At 47.2% G+C, this 15,576-nt stretch overlaps 1 protein-coding gene across 3 annotated transcripts; it reads left to right on the top strand.

The window, feature by feature from the left end:
- The first annotated feature begins 9,822 nt into the window (after positions 1-9,822).
- KLF10 (KLF transcription factor 10) lies at positions 9,823-15,026 on the top strand. Of its 3 annotated transcripts, none has more exons than XM_090040464.1 (4): positions 9,823-10,062; positions 11,353-11,592; positions 11,702-12,608; positions 13,472-15,026. In XM_090040464.1, the coding sequence occupies exons 1-4, from the start codon at positions 10,027-10,029 to the stop codon at positions 13,726-13,728; spliced, it is 1,440 nt and encodes a 479-aa protein (XP_089896590.1). In that variant the 5' UTR covers positions 9,823-10,026; the 3' UTR covers positions 13,729-15,026. The 3 variants fall into 3 exon arrangements, with proteins under 3 accessions (XP_089896590.1, XP_089896592.1, XP_089896591.1); XM_090040466.1 differs by lacking the exon at positions 9,823-10,062 and adding an exon at positions 10,538-10,974; XM_090040465.1 differs by lacking the exon at positions 9,823-10,062 and adding an exon at positions 10,538-11,059.
- Positions 15,027-15,576: the final 550 nt, after the last annotated feature.

Here is a 15,576-nt window from a genome sequence, read left to right as displayed (position 1 = left end):
CCAGACCTTGGGGGCTCGGACAGTAAAGAAATTCTTCCTTATGTCCAGCCTGAAACGGTCTTGTAGTAGTTTATGACCGTTCGACCTTGTCATCACTTGGGGTGCTCTGGTGAACAAACGTGGCTCTTCTCTGGACTCTCTCAAGCTTCTCCACATCCTTTTTGAATTGTAGAGCTCAAAACTGGACGCAGTACTCCAGCTGCGGCCTCACCAAGGCTGAGTACAAGGGGAGAATGATGTCCCAGGATTTGCTTGAGAAGCATCTATAGATGCAAGCCAGCATTTTGGTCACTATACTAGCCGCAGCGTCGCATTGCAGGCTCATGTTCATCTTGTGGTCAATGATGACCCCCAAGTCTCTTTCTTCCATAGTGCTAGCCAGCGTAGCACTGCCGAGCCTATAAGGATGCTGCAGGTTTTTCTTCCCAAGGTGGAGAACCTTGCATTGTTTGGTGTTGAACACCATGAGTTTCTCGTCCACCCATTTGCTGAGCTTGTCCAGGTCAGCCTGGATCACCCGCCTATCTTCTGGTGTGGATGCTTTGCCCCAAAGTTTGGTGTCATCAGCGAACTTGGCCAGTCCGCTTCTGATACCAATGTCCACATCATTAATGAAGATGTTGTACAATATGGGTCCAGGGACAGAGCCTTGGGGGATCCCACTGGTCACAGGACATCATGATGAGTGACCACCCTCATTGCCCAATTACTACCCTCTGGGTCTGACCATGGAGCCAATTTCCCAGCCAGCGGATGGTGGTGGACCCAAGGCCACAATTGGCCAGTTTCGCCAAGAGGTGATCATGGGATACCAGATCAAAGGCTTTTTTGAAGTCAAGATATATGACATCAATCTCTTCTCCCTTGTCCAGGTGATAGGTCACCTGGTCATAGAATGAAATGAGATTGGTCAAGCAAGACCTACCCGCAACAAACCCGTGCTGGCTATCCCTTAGGATGTTGGCATTGGCCAGTCCATTAAGGATGGCCTCTTTTATAAACTTTTCTAAGATCTTCCCCGGGATAGAAGTCAGGCTGATTCGGGATCCCAACATGCTTAATGCTATGTAAACAGTCTTTGCTCCAGAGTGCTTATAATTTAGGAACCTGGTCCCTAATTATGGCCTCTCCTCCCTACCAGCCTGTGCTGTTTTCAGAATGGGAGGGGGTGTGAGAGAAGGCAATTTGGAAACAATGGGAATGACATTTGGAAGGGAGCAGAGGGAGCTCTTTCTAGGGGTTCCCCAGACGGTGCTAGAGGGTGGGATGGCTCAATTAGAGCCCCCTCACCTCAGAGGCTGTATAAACCCAAGACCCCAAACCCTCCTCTCCCTTTCCTCTCTCCCATTCTTAAAACAACAACAGGCTGTGAGACACAGACACATGCTACAGAAGACGCTCTTTTTTTAAACATCTTTATCTGAACCCTCATGCAGTTAGGGTTCAGATTTTCACCCAATCAGGCATTTTTGAAGCATTCTGCAGCCATGTATTTGTGTTTGCTTACGGCTATAAAACTCTTTCTGTGGTCAGATTGAGTGAAAATTCTCACTTCTCTTTGTGCCCACAGCATCTACCTCATATCATTTATTTAACTAGAAGTGTGGATTTGCATAGCACATAGCCATCCTCACAAATACAGATTCCTCCCAGCAGTGTTTAGAGCATTCTGTTAGAGCAGGGTTCATTCAAGGATGGATCTCCTTTTCTCACTGAAAACTCACGTTGACTTCAGTAGAAAGATAGAGCTCTAAAGGTAATAATAAACCAGGTTTCTTTTGTTAAAAGATAACTATAGTGATGGGGAAAACAGTAGTATTTTATAAACATCTATTTGCTGTTGTTAGAGAGATTTGGAGCACACTTCTGGGAATTCCTTTCTGGAAAAGAGAGTCAGCCAATCAGTCTTTTCAGGATTACAGCACAGGCCCTAAAAGACCCATCCACAGAACAGAACATCCTCAAACAGCACTACAATTGAATGTAACCAAAAAGTGGGAAATGTAGGTTTGCCATTTCAAAGGGGTAACAGGTCTGTCACATACCACAGAAATGGAAGCAATTTATATCAGTCAGATTAGATGCAAAGGGAACAATGGAAAACTTCAGCCTGGGGCAGTGAGTGACAATATAAGAACTTCCCTGAGAAATGGGAGCAAGCAGCAGCACTGAGAAAGACAACAGGAATCCTCATGTGCAGCATTTCAGTGAAAATTGTAGAATCAAGGCAACCTAAAGAAATGTGTCTCCTTGAGGAAATAAAATGATTACTCCTCAGCCAAAAATAACTGAATTCATCAAGAATTGTTTATCATGATTCATTATGTCTGTTGAACTGATGGAGGCTGCACGTTCAAAGGACATGGTTGTCATGGGTGACCTCAATTACCCTGACATCTGGTGGGAGGAGCACTTGGCCAGATCTGAGCAGTCATGTAAGGTTTTGACCTGCATGGAAAAACCTTATTTAGTACCGGAGGTGAATGGGCCAACTAGGGGGAAGGTTTTGTTGGATTTGGTTCTAGCCAAAGGGGATGACCTGGTGGGAGATCTGAGGATTGAGGGTAGTCTGGGAGATAGTGATCATGAGACGGTAAAATTCATTATCTGTTGTAGGGCAGGGAAGTCAACTTGAAGGGCAGAGGTGCTTGACTTCAGGAAGTCTGACTTCAGTAAGCTTAGGAAAATAGTGGGAGACACCCTATGGGAAGAGGGACTGGAGAGGAAGAGAGTTCAGGAAGGGTGGTTGTTCTATAAAGAAGCAATCCTAAGAGCACAGAAAAGGTCCATTCCTGTATGCAGAAAAGGTGGTAGAGGGGTTGGGAAGCCCTCTTGGCTTACCAAACAAGTTAAGGAGTGCTTAAAAAAGGAAAAGGTTTACAGACAGTGGAAACAAGGGGTAGTCACCAAGGATGAATACACAAATATAGCCCATATTTTTAGAGAGAGGATAAGGAAGTCAAGGGCAGTGACAGAGATCAGGTTACCAACCAAAATCAAGGACAATAAGATGCCTTTCTCTAGGTATACAAAGATCAGGAGGAAGATCAAGGGAAATGTGGGCCCTTTGCAGACTGGGACAGGGCATCTGATAATAGAGAGTCAGGAGAAAGCTGAACTCTTCAGTGAATACTTTGTGTCGGTGTTCCTGCATACAAATAGTGGTCACCCATCTGGTTGGTGCTGGATAGATGCGGGGGAGGGACAGGTGATTGCCAACCAATGATCAGTGTCAAACTGGTGAAGGAGCACTTAGAGTGGCTGAGAGTCGAGTCTAGCTAAGGGCAGTACTGGTAGACTCGCCCTAGAGCTGGGGGAGTGGGGAAGACACCACAGCCTCCTAAAGTATCATAACATTGACAACAAGGCATGGAAGGAAAGGCACAGATGAGGTACACCAAATAGCTGGAGCATGATAGGATTAAGGAGGTCACTGCAGGCACCATAGCTGCCCTCTCTGCCAGTCCTGTTCCTATTACCAAAAACATGGGACCAATCAGACTTTAGACAGACAAGACCACAGCTCACTAATGACCAGGACGTCTTAAGCAGGCTTAGACACAAAATTAAGGTACAGCTATGATTCCCTTAATTTTCACCACCCAGTTCAGAAAAAAAGCAAAAGACAAATGTACAGCCTTACTTTTTATTGTCAGGCTTATTATTGAATACATGTATATTCCAATGCCTAGCTAGCTACCCACAACAGCACAATATAGATTCTCACCTATACCAGTTGGGGAGACCCAGGAGGAAAGTACTGTGGGTGACTGGTGCTGCTTTAGTCAGGGGGGCCTTTGTGGGGGGACTCCCCCCCCAATGACTACTCCCATCAACTGGAGGAGGAGGGGGGAGACCCCCATGGCCAATTTTGCTGCCTGGGATCGCTGCACCTGCCTCCAGGAGTGGCTGTGGCTGCTTCTGGGAGTGGCTGCAGCGATCAGCCAGCACTTGCGAGGTGGGTACTGGCACTCCCTCCTGCCTGCTCTGCTTATCGCCTAAGCAGTGAGTGCAGCCAGTCAGGTGGGTGCACCAGTGCTCTCAGGGCCTGCACATGAACCCCTCTGCACCCCCTATGTGTTGCCACTGGGAGGTAGCATACAGACTGGTAGCAGGTCTTGAATTTGAGCTCTCCAATTTATAGGTGGCTTGTTCTAATATTTTAATAAATATTCTTTGACTGGTTTTATTCCAACTCCTTTGTTTCACTGGAACTGAACCAGCTCTTTTATGTATTGCAAAGATGTCAGATAGATAGGATTTATCTTTGTGTGAAAGTTGCAGTCTAGAAGGGATGATTTCTTATCTCTTGCTCTCACCATCCTATTTTCTTTTCACTTTGGCTTATGATCTTTGCTGATAAGGCTGCTTTGTGCCTACAACTTATCTAAGAAACTACAACCATTACAGTAAAACTGTACACAAAACATTTGGTTAAATCAGTCACTAAACCTTTTCAAACTAGAGGTATAATACAGTTCCTGGGTGTCAAACTCATCTGGCCTGCGGGTTGGATGAGTGGTGTTGGTCTGGTACATGGGTTAAAACAGGCCCACAGACCTCTCCTGCCCCTACCCTGCATACTGGATCCAGCACATGTGGCACTTGGTCTGGGACTGCTCTGCACGAGGCACCTGTGCAGGCCAGGCTGAGATGCGTGCTGCATGTAGTGCCCACGCTTTCCTGTCCAGGACCCACACTGCACATCGTTTGTCCTGGAGCGCCCAAGGCAGGTTGGAAGACCGGGGGGCAGTGTGGGACCAGGCACTATGTGCAGCATGGGTCCTGGATGTAGGTCCCAGATTAGTTAGGGCAGGTATCATGCGTACCATACGTCCCAGACTGGCTGGGGAAGGTGACACATACAGTATGTATCCAAGACAGACCAGGGTGTGTATCAAGTGCAGCGTGGGTCTTTGGGCCTCCTGGAGCATATGTGGCTCACATTTCAGGCCCTGCTCACAGGCCTAGTCTGGCACACACTGTATGCAGTACATGGGGCAATTGTGGATCCAACGGCAGCACTGGGGGGCAGATGGAGCTCCACACACCAGAACTGGCCCATAAGCTGTATCTTTGACACCCTTGATATAGTGCACTGGGGTTGTCTATTTTAAAGCCTTATTTTTTTATTTATATTGTCTTCTTTCAGATTTTTCATTCTGTTTACTTTGATCTGGTTTAGCTGGACATGTTAACTGCTTCCTTTCCTTTGATGACCAGGCTAGTTACATTTGCAAAGGTTCACACTGCTGTCACTCAGAACCAGGCTTTTTGGGGCCTCTCGCTTGAGCCAAGAAGCTACAGAAGTTTCTGTAACTTGGCACAGGCCTTTGAAAATGGCCAAGATTGGCACCAAGTAATTATACATTTCTATCTTATCATATTCAGCCAAGAAGAACACAATAGGATTCTAACTAGCTACACAATTCAATTTTTCTCCTCAGAAGACGACCATCACAAGGACGCATATATGCGCGCTGTGTTGCATTCCATTAGAATGTGTCGGAGCAGACTCGATTAATCAAGTCTGCTGGAGCGTTCTAATTAGTATACTGCAGTATCTAATTAGGATGATCCAGTGTGCTGCAGCATCTCATGTATTCAGCATCCTACATTTCAAAATGGCAGCAGGGGTACTTTAACTAAAGCTAGGCAAACAAGCTTTAAGTAAGGCGCCTGTGGCCATTCTGAAACTCAGGACACTGAATACATGAGACACTGTGGTATTTTAATTCCAGTGGCTCCCAAGAGCCGATCTAATTAAAACGCTCCCCGCCTTCACCCACCCTGCAGCACGTGTACAGGCATCTCAAGGTACTATAGTTGCTATCCTAAAATACTATAAGTGATTTCCAAAGCAATTACCCACACCTGGTTTAGTCCAAAACTGGTGGTTTTGACCAACAGACTTCATTCTACTTTTCCAGAATACTGTTTATCGAGTGAGTACTTATACAAGCTTATGCACATATTATCCATAATTTAAGCTTGTGCTAGGTCCACAGTCCACACCTGTTATAATGGTGTTTCAGTTACTGACCATGTTTGTAGTTTACAAGATGGAGGACAGAGCTGGGTACTAGTAGGAAGAAGGATCTCTGACTACCAAGGTGACCGAGTGAAACTGAGCCAGATTCTTCTGTTCCAAGATGGCACTCCAGCAAGAACCACCTCACTAATAACCTGGCTATAGGTGGCACCTTTCAGATGCTGCCAAACCTAGCCAGCTTGTCATGCTACACAATTGCTGCTCTTCCTCTCGTGTACTGCACAGCAAAAGCAAGAGAAAATTGCTGGACCTGTGGGCTTCAGAAATGTCTGCCAATCAGTTAAAGAAGTAGCAGTTAAGAAGAAAGAGATGAAGATCTTGCAAAATGTGACAGAGAGGACCAGAATTAATATTTACTTATTACTTACTCTGCTGGTCTGTCACCCTGAAATAGCTTATCTGAATGCAACATCCTTTATCTATTAATAACCAAAGTAGTTCATACCTGCATTGAGTTCAGACCTTACAGAGATTCCATCAGGGGCTAATCCAGCCAAGTTGCTTTAGTACAGCATGCAATGTACACAGCCAATTAGTATGGACTGAGAAGAAAGAAACCAGTGGTAAAGAATAGGCATCTTCCAGTAACCTCTTGAGTTGATACAAGGAGCAGCTATAAAAGGAGACTGTCCAGTTCATCTGGTCGAAAAGATGGAAGCCGTAACTGGATATGAATACTTCAATAAAAGTCACCCCTCCTCCCTATGAAGGAAGTTAAGTTATTCTTTCTATTTTGGCAGGTATGCACATGGATAACAAAAACCTTGGGTTGGGTTCAAAACTCTGTTCTGAGTTTCACTGGTGTAAATCTGGAGTCCTCTATTAATTTTAGTGGAGCCACTTCAGATTTATACTTAGCATGTACCTTCTTGGATACCAAATGACTGAACAAGTGTATTTATAAGAAAGGCATGTACAAAAGGAATTTAGAAGCATGCTTTCCTCCAACCCACATCAGTTTTAAAATTGGTAATACCATCAATGTTGTTACTTTTGACTTACAGGGGTATAAGGAAGGAGATTCAGGCCCTTGGAATTAAAAACACACTGAAGACTGTAACCTGACATTTTAAAAGTTACATATTTAATAGGCAACCCTTCTGGGTTTCATATACTTATGCTGTTCATTCTTTTGGACAGGGATTGTCTTTTTTTCTGGTCCCTGAGTGGGACTCATAGGAGCTATGGTAATACAGATAACAAGCAGCTGTACCACCTGAATATGGAATACATACATGGGTGCAAACCTGCTCTGCATATAGGCTGAAAATCCAAAGACAGGCTTCATACGCTAGTGGCTTGCTTAATGTCCAAAGTGAAAATGTCATGCTTGATGTTTTTATGCAGTATGTCTGTCAACTGCTACTTTCCACCTGATATACCTGCACTTTATTGGCACCATGTGTATACATGGGTGGATCCAGGATTTTATACAGGGGGCTGTAGGAGCAGCAACCAGTGCTACAGGGATGGCTGCACCCTTCACTCCCAGCCTGCTCCGCACAAACCAGGATGAACAGACCACACTGGGGGACCAGCATCAGGGGTCTTTAAGTCCCTCAATCAGGTAAGAATCTTTCTTCCCCACCTCCCTTCCCCTCCATGCTCAGTGGCACCTCCCTTCTCTTCCCACTCCCCCCTCCTCTGCCCAGCTCTGCTACTGTCTCAAGCTGACCTAGGAGTGGGCAGAGGAAGGCTCCAAAGCCATTCATGCCCCACTCCAGTCAGGCTGCATATGCAGCCAAGCTCAGCCAGAGACAACAATGGCAGCAGGTAGGTTCCCTGGGGAACTGAGATAGAGTTTGATTGCTGCTGCTGTCGCCAGTTGAGCCAGGCTTCCCACAGAGCCTGGCTGGAACGGGCAGGAGTGGCTCTGGAGCTTCCCACACTTCTGGGGCAGCCAGGACACTGCCAACCATGGCCAAGGGAGGGAGGATTCTTACCCAAAGCTGGGACTTAAAAAAAGTCCAGAGCTGCTGCTCCAGTAGCAACACTGGCTTAAGTGGGGGGCAGGGGGGAGGAGGGGTACATCTGTGCCACTGCCCCCCCCATCTGTCCTTGTGCATATATAGTTAAAGCATTTGGGGTGATTTCTGATGATCTAAGGTTGACTGGTTTCAGGACTGAAAATAACCACTTTTAGGAAATACAGAAAATATTTTTAGTGCCTTCCTTGTATTATTATTTGGTTTCAAAAGTGCTCTCAAAATTCCTCCAAAACTGCACCCAGTCCAACGCCCATTAAATTTTATGGAAAGTGGGTCAGGCCCAAGGGGAGTTTCTACGGCATAACCACCAGGATGTTTTGGACTAGGATGCTGCACAACCACCATTTTAAAGCCATGTTAATTTCAGCTCCTTTCAAAATACAAAGGGAGAAAAAAAAGAAGTCTGACAAATTAAATAAGAAAGAAAACTTAGAACATTTCCTCTCCCATCAAAAGTGTTCAATAGAAAATTGGGTTTAAAAATTATTTTTATATATATATATAAGTTACTTGACTGAGCTCCTTTCACTTTTTTTCTCACTTAGATGCTATCATAAAGCAAGTCATAAAGCAACACAGTCATCCAGAACCAGAGTAACCAAAGCTACACATCAAACAGAGCCTGCTGGTTTCAACTCTTTCACCTACATCTGGTCTGTAGGGACAACAGGCTCCAGCATGGTATACAGCAAGCTGACCCTTCATAAACCATGGCAGAGCAGCAAAGGCACTAGCTAGAGTGAGACCTAGTTTGCAGTTTAGCCACAGATCAACTATGAGATCTTGAGTGAGTCACTTAATCTGTCAGCGTCTATGTCTGTAAAAGGATATTTCCCTAGCAGGAGTGGTATTTATTAATAAATATGCATTAGGTACTCCAATACAGCACTGTTGCAAGCAGTACAAGAACCTACACAACTAGCTACCAAGGACCACCCCAGTAAGTAAAACAGTCTCAACCTCCCCAAAGAAGTCAGGTTTCAAAGTGCCTTCTTTTGCTGCCAGAATAGGCGCGTACAATGCAAATTGTCTTCCACCATCACGTCCTAGCTCCTTCTTCATTAGTGAGGCAGAGTATATCTATGCCACAGCCTGTGGCAGAAAGCCCTAGCTCCACACAGGTTAAACTTAGCAGGCCACAGCTGCACCCAAACTGCTTCCACTACCTGATCCAGCTTATTTAGGGGTCAGCCCACATTATGCTGCAGTCTGTGGACAGACAACCCTGAGGGCACAGACATGACGACGCAAGTTGTCGTGTGGATGTACAGGCCATGAACAGATGTTCCTGCCTATGGAGGGAAATTTCTACCTGTAAAAATCTTTCCTGGAGAGACTGCGGCGTTCAGCCTGCACCCCACTCTCCCCGGCCTGGCGTGGTCCTGGTGGGGGACCAGTGCCTGCTCCCTCACTCCCACCCGGCGCCCACCCTAGGGGCAGTCGGGGGGCCAGAGGCGCAGCACTCGGAGGGCAGGTGGGACAAAGCCCCAGGCCCTTCCCCAAGCCGGGCAGGTCTGCTCTAGGGGAGAAGCAAGCCAACCCCATTTGCGGCCGCAGCCCTTCCGGGGAAGGCGGGGAAGCCAGCGCGGCCTGGGACGCGGTGGCGGTCACGGCCGCTCGGTGCCGCCGCCACAGGCAGCTGGGGGAGGGGTGGGGGCTGCTCCCAGGCAGCAGGAAGCGCCGCGCCCCGGGGTCCCGGGCGGGGCCGGCGCTGACTCAGCCGGAGGCGGCGCTGGGACCTGCCCCGCAGTGCCCACGCCGCGCCGGCCCCGCGCCACGCCGCCAGCAGCCGCTGATCACGCGCGGTGCCGCGCGCCCATTGGCCGCCGCCTCGCACACCCGCGCCGCCCATTGGCCGCCGCCTCTCCCGCCCCCGCCCCCGCGGGGCCGGCACTCAATGGGGAGCGCGGCCGGCGCGGAAAATCCAGGCGGCGACTGCTGAGCGCGCCCGGCACGGAGCGAGTGGGACAGCTGCGCGCCCCGGCCATGCTCAACTTCGGGGTCCCCCTGCGCCCACCGGCGGTACGTGCGGGGTGCTGCGAGGCGGCGGGGGGTGTCTGTGGGGGTGAAGCGGGGTGCGGGGGTGCTGGGTACCGGGGCTCGGCGGGGAGCGACCCCGGGCCGCGCCGCGCTGTCAGGCGGGGGCTGCGCTGCCTCCCTGCATGCAGGAGAGGCGGGGCGGGGCGCGAGCCGGCAGAAGTAGGTGAGAGGTCGCGGCGCGGCGATCCCGCCTCACGCTTCCGACCGCTGCGCTGCAGCCGCCGATCACGCTTTGTTCACATGCGCCCACCCAGCGCGGCGCCAGCCAATGGGCCGCCGCGCCGCCCGGCCGCGGGGACCAATGGGCGGGGGCGGCGGGCGTGCTGCTCGGAATGTTCGCAGTGAGTCACCGGGGCGCCGCGAGGTGAACGTGGCGCCGCGCCAGGCGCCTCCGCTGCCAGCTAGGATCTCCCTCCCCCGCCCCGCCCCGCCCCGCCCGCTCCCGGCAGCCCCCGCGCGCCCCTCCCCCCGGGGCGGCCTCGCCCTGGCGCGGGGGCCCTGCTCGGGCTCGGCTGCTTCTGCTCCAGGAGATGTTCCCGGAGTCGCTCAGAGGCGGCGTCACTGGTTTGCCTCATGGCTCTGACTGCGCCAGCCGGGCAGGGCTTTCCCGGCAGCTTGTCCCAGGAGAGCCCCCGGGCAGGCACGGCCCTAGTCTGCGCGTCCTCGCAGGCTCGGGTCACGGCACCCGCTGTGTGCCTCGCCCAGCGCCTTCCCTTCTGGTCCTTGATGCCCTGGCAGCAGCCCGCAGCCTGACGCCTCGCTCTTCTTTTCGTTCCCTGCCACTGCGTGCATCTACCCGGCCTGGTGAACAAAGGCTGAGTACAGGGGGAGCGTCATCCCCCAGTCAAACTGCATGTTGTGCCCAGTCGCGTTGTGATGGCAAGATGACTTAAGGTGGGGTCTGAACCCAGACGGGAAAGAGGGAAAGCAAAAGAAGTTGCTTTAGGAACAGACTCGCCTGACATCAGAATTCAAAATTGTAATTATAAAATAATTTCTGGATTTCGTTGGGTTTTTAAATGTGTTTGCTCTTGGTGCGAGGGAAATGCACACCTGCAGCCCTCATCAGTCCGATCCCCCCTTTTGTGATCTTCATACAGGATGTGATAAAGTTCATGCTTTGAAAATACTGCATTTGCTCCATAAAGCAGGATGTGTTTTCCATGTTGCATTTTCTATTTGTAATTCATCTTTTAATCAACTGTTTCACCAAGGAAATCACCAAGTGAGCTAAACCTCCCCCCCCCCCCTTTTTTTTTTTTTGTCTCCCAGGAGGTAGGAATGGAGGTGATTTTCAAAAAGCAGAATGATATTAGATATTCATGGAACACTTCCACTGAAAAGAGTGACTATGAAGCTGTAGAAGCTCTTATGTCTATGAGCTGTAACTGGAAATCAGACTTCAAGAAATACGCTGACCTGAGACCAATAACACCAGCATCTGATATGTCAGAAGAAAATGACGACAGCCTGCTTTCCAGTGTAGCAGACTTTCACACAATACCAGCATTTGTAAGTTTTTTGTATCAATGAATTACTCTTTCAGTGTTTAGATACCATGAACGGTCAGAAATAATTGCCCAGTATAGTTATCTGATTATGTTGCATTTCTTTTCCTTAGTGCTTGACTCCACCCTACAGCCCTTCAGATTTTGAGATGTCTCAAGTAATTCATCCAGCAGCACCAGCGCCATCTACTGTGCAATCCAAATCATCCACCAATATTTCCAAGCCTGTTTCTGTAACGCCTTATAAAGAGACTGAAAAACCTTCAGCATCAAGAGTGTTGAAAGCTCAAGCAACAAGTGTCATTCGCCATACAGCTGATGCACAGCTCTGTAATCACAAAACTTGTCCACTGAGAGCTGCCAGTGTGCTGAAGTATCAGGATAGTATTTTGAAGGAAAATAACAAAAAACCTAATGAAACTGCACAAGAAAACTCATCTGGCGCAACTGTGTCATCATACAGAACAATAAATGACAATAACAACTCACCTGTTGTAGAAGAAAGACCAAGTATAGTGCCACCTCTTAGTCCAGTACCCCCAATACAGACTTCAATTAGTAGACCTCAGTCTGTTCCACAGTCAGCACAACAATCCTCAACGATCGTACCCTCGTCTGCTGTGCCAGCCTGTGGGGTCCCACCTGTGCCAGTCATTTGCCAGATGGTTCCACTTCCTACAAACAACTCTGTTGTGACAACAGTAGTGCCCAACACTCCCTGTAGCCAACAGTCTACCGTTTGCCAGCCTATGATGTTCATGGGAACTCAGGTTCCTAAAGGAACTGTTATGTTTGTTGTGCCCCAGTCAGTTGTGCAGAATACAAAGGCTCCAATTATTAGTCCAAATGGTACTAGACTCTCTCCTATAGCCCCTGCCCCAGGTTTTACACCTCCTACAACAAAAGTCACGACACCAGTTGACTCTTCAAGGATTAGAAGTCACATTTGCAACTATCCAGGATGTGGAAAGACTTACTTCAAAAGTTCACATTTGAAAGCCCATGTGAGAACACACACAGGTAAGTCATTAGTCAGTGTCCATTACAAATTCAGAGAAAGGTCTGTTTTGTATACATTGTTTATTAGTGTTCTAGGTATTTTTACCTATTTTTCTTACCTACTTGGTTACTAATGTTCTGGCTTTGTGGGCAAATCATGGGGCAGTCCTGTTAGCACTTACATTTGTTTGATGCCTATTGATAAATCTGTTACAACCTTGAAAAAGAGGACTCAGTTGTAATAGTCTTGTCATTGAAGCACATTAGAGTTATCCTTCAGGTGTCTAGTCCAGCTCTTAATAAAGTTTGGAAGTGAGGACTTGTCTTGTATGGAACTATACCTTTTGCAATAATCTCTGTGAAATAAGAATATTTGTACACAGAGAGCTTTTGGTTTAGCTTAATTCACTTTTGAAGCTTATTTTGAAAGAACTTCCCTATGCAGAAAAGCTTCAACTATAAGTGCACTGGGAGAAGACAGTGGCTATGCCTATTTTCACACGCAACTTTGCCACTGCACTTCCAGCTGGTCAGGTAACATCCATCCCTTTTCTTACTACAGGCCGCATTCTTGGCAGGCTATTTATCACCCCAAGCCTGCTGTACATTTATAGCATATGTAAGCACAGGTTAGAATGTCTGAAAACAGTTAGATCCACAAAACATGCAACTTGAGCCCTCTGTTTTCCAGATTTGAAAGGTGAGTGTGTTAACCCTTTGTACTAACTGGCTCCCTGGTGATGTTGACAAACCTTATTAACCCAGTTAGAAATCATTCTAACATTGCAGATCTTTGAAGAAACCTTTTCTCTCTACTGGAAGAATAGAAATTGGTCTAACAAATACTTCTGGTCCAAAGCTCATGTTTCTCTGCTTTGTTTCAGGTGAAAAGCCCTTTAGCTGTAGTTGGAAAGGCTGTGACAGAAGGTTTGCACGTTCTGATGAACTGTCTCGGCATCGTAGAACACACACTGGTGAAAAAAAGTTTGCTTGCCCAATGTGCGACCGGCGGTTCATGAGGAGTGACCACTTAACAAAGCATGCACGTCGCCACTTGTCAGCTAAGAAGCTACCGAACTGGCAAATGGAAGTGAGCAAACTAAATGACATTGTGCCACCTGCATCTGCAACTCCACAGTGAAAGAACTCCTCAAGTTACTGGAAGTAACTGTTGTCACTAGTGTGTATCAGCAGCAATGTAAAAAAGCTTCCACTTCAAGTCTGTTGCTCTTTAGTGCCAGCTATTGAAGGCACTGTAACAGAGAGGCAAAGACACTTGTGCTCTGGCACAGGAAGCATTACTGAGAGACCCAGTGACTAATAATGGAATGTCGGGTTGTGTTTGCACTGGGTGGAGCGAGGAGAGAAAGTGAAGGGTCTAGAGCAGAGGAGCACAGGGAGTGCAGGGTTTTGAATTTTTAGCAATTATTTGCATATAGTACAGGTTGGTCCGGTGTAAATTGCACAGGGAGTTTGATGTTTGAGACCAACTCAGATGACAACTTTCAAAACTATTTTGAGTCTTTGGTAGAACGCAGACTAGAGGGAGAGAGAGAGATCAGTGCATGGTACAAACAAATATAAAATGCACCTGTTCGAGATAATATAAAGTAAATATCCTACTTCTGTCACCTTTCTTTGATAGGATATGTATTTGATGTTTTGTAATCACATTGGGGTGGTAACTTTGAGGTGGGTTGGGGCTCAGCTTTCTTGAGATTTAGGCCTGGTAACTCTGGCATACAGTTTTTTAACACACAGTGTATGCCATGTATGCTAGGTTGACAATATTGTCAAACCTGGTTTTTGTATGGGGGCTGCCATATGGCTAGAAAGAACCAAAAGAATCTGAATCCCCATTAATGTTGTTTTTGTGATTCTTTTTAAAATCTCGTGATTATCATGATTGGTTATATATAGGCATCTTATGATGCTTTTGCTTTTAAGTTGCTTATGGGTTTCCTTTATACTTTTCAACATTTTACACCACTGCATTTTTTTAAACAGATACAGTGCACTTTGTTTTAAAGCAATGTAACCTTTAAAATAACTGTGGGTTTAAGAAAGGAAAAACAGGAATATTAGGTTACTTGATGCTGTTACTTTTAAGCAATGGTTTCTATTAGAGAGAAATGGTCTCCATGTAAAAAGCTTCTGTTCTATGCTGTATTAAGTTTAGGAGTCATTTGAAGCATAAAATAAGGTAGTAAAGTCACCAGCCCTGAATTAATACTGTAGATTTGTGACAGTGCATCAACTTTCACGAATTGTATTTCTATTTTATCCTACTATTCTGAGTACATAAATATAGAAAAGTGAAGAGTTTGAAAATAGTGTATTAGATACGCTCTTTTGTGACTACTTTAAAGATTTGCACAATTTCTTATGTTGTACTTTATACCTTGTTTACAATAAAGAACAGTTTTCTTTAATAACAGATTTATATTGTCTTTCCCTTATGTGATACATATTGACTGCATTATTTGCCTGAGGAACCCACTACAGGCCAGTGCAACATCACAATCAATATTAGCCTTGTAGTGAAAGTCTAGGTCACGACTCTTTAAATGTTTTTAAAAAGCCAGACATGGTTGGTAGGGCTGTGTGAATCTGAATTGAAATGGGAGGCTCCAAAACAGCTCCAAAACAAATTGGAAGGCTCCAAAACGTTTTGGAGAATTTTTGGAGCTTCGGAGCCAGGCTTGCAGGGAAACAAAAACTAAGAGGGAGGGAAAAGAGGGGGAGAAGGACTGTTCCTATATTGACATCTAGCTTGTGGTTCGGTTTCCCCAGCTCTCTGATCACTTCCCTAGCTCTTCCCGAGGGGTGCAGGCCCCCAGATCTGCATGTGGGGTTTCAGCAGGCTGCTGTTGCTGCAGACTAGGGCCAGCAGCAGCTGCTCGGCACACCCCACATTGAGCGCCAGGAAGACTGGAGTGCTGTCACTGATCCCAGCCTGCAGTGGCAGCCTGCTGAAACCCCACACACA

The sequence above is a fragment of the Crocodylus siamensis genome, chromosome 3, assembly GCF_052110815.1.
Source record: "Crocodylus siamensis isolate JL-2025a chromosome 3, ASM5211081v1, whole genome shotgun sequence".
Lineage (NCBI taxonomy): Eukaryota > Metazoa > Chordata > Crocodylia > Crocodylidae > Crocodylus > Crocodylus siamensis.
Note: the sequence above shows the minus strand (reverse complement) of the source record. Positions and strands in the feature narration are given on the sequence as shown.

Bases quoted from the DNA above. Each gene is read 5' to 3' on its own strand.
- KLF10 (XM_090040464.1), top strand. From the start codon at position 10,027: ATGCTCAACTTCGGGGTCCCCCTGCGCCCACCGGCG. The intron at 10,063-11,352 runs GTACGTGCGGGG...TTTGTCTCCCAG, and splicing joins TCCCCCTGCGCCCACCGGCG to GAGGTAGGAATGGAGGTGAT. The intron at 11,593-11,701 runs GTAAGTTTTTTG...TCTTTTCCTTAG, and splicing joins TTCACACAATACCAGCATTT to TGCTTGACTCCACCCTACAG.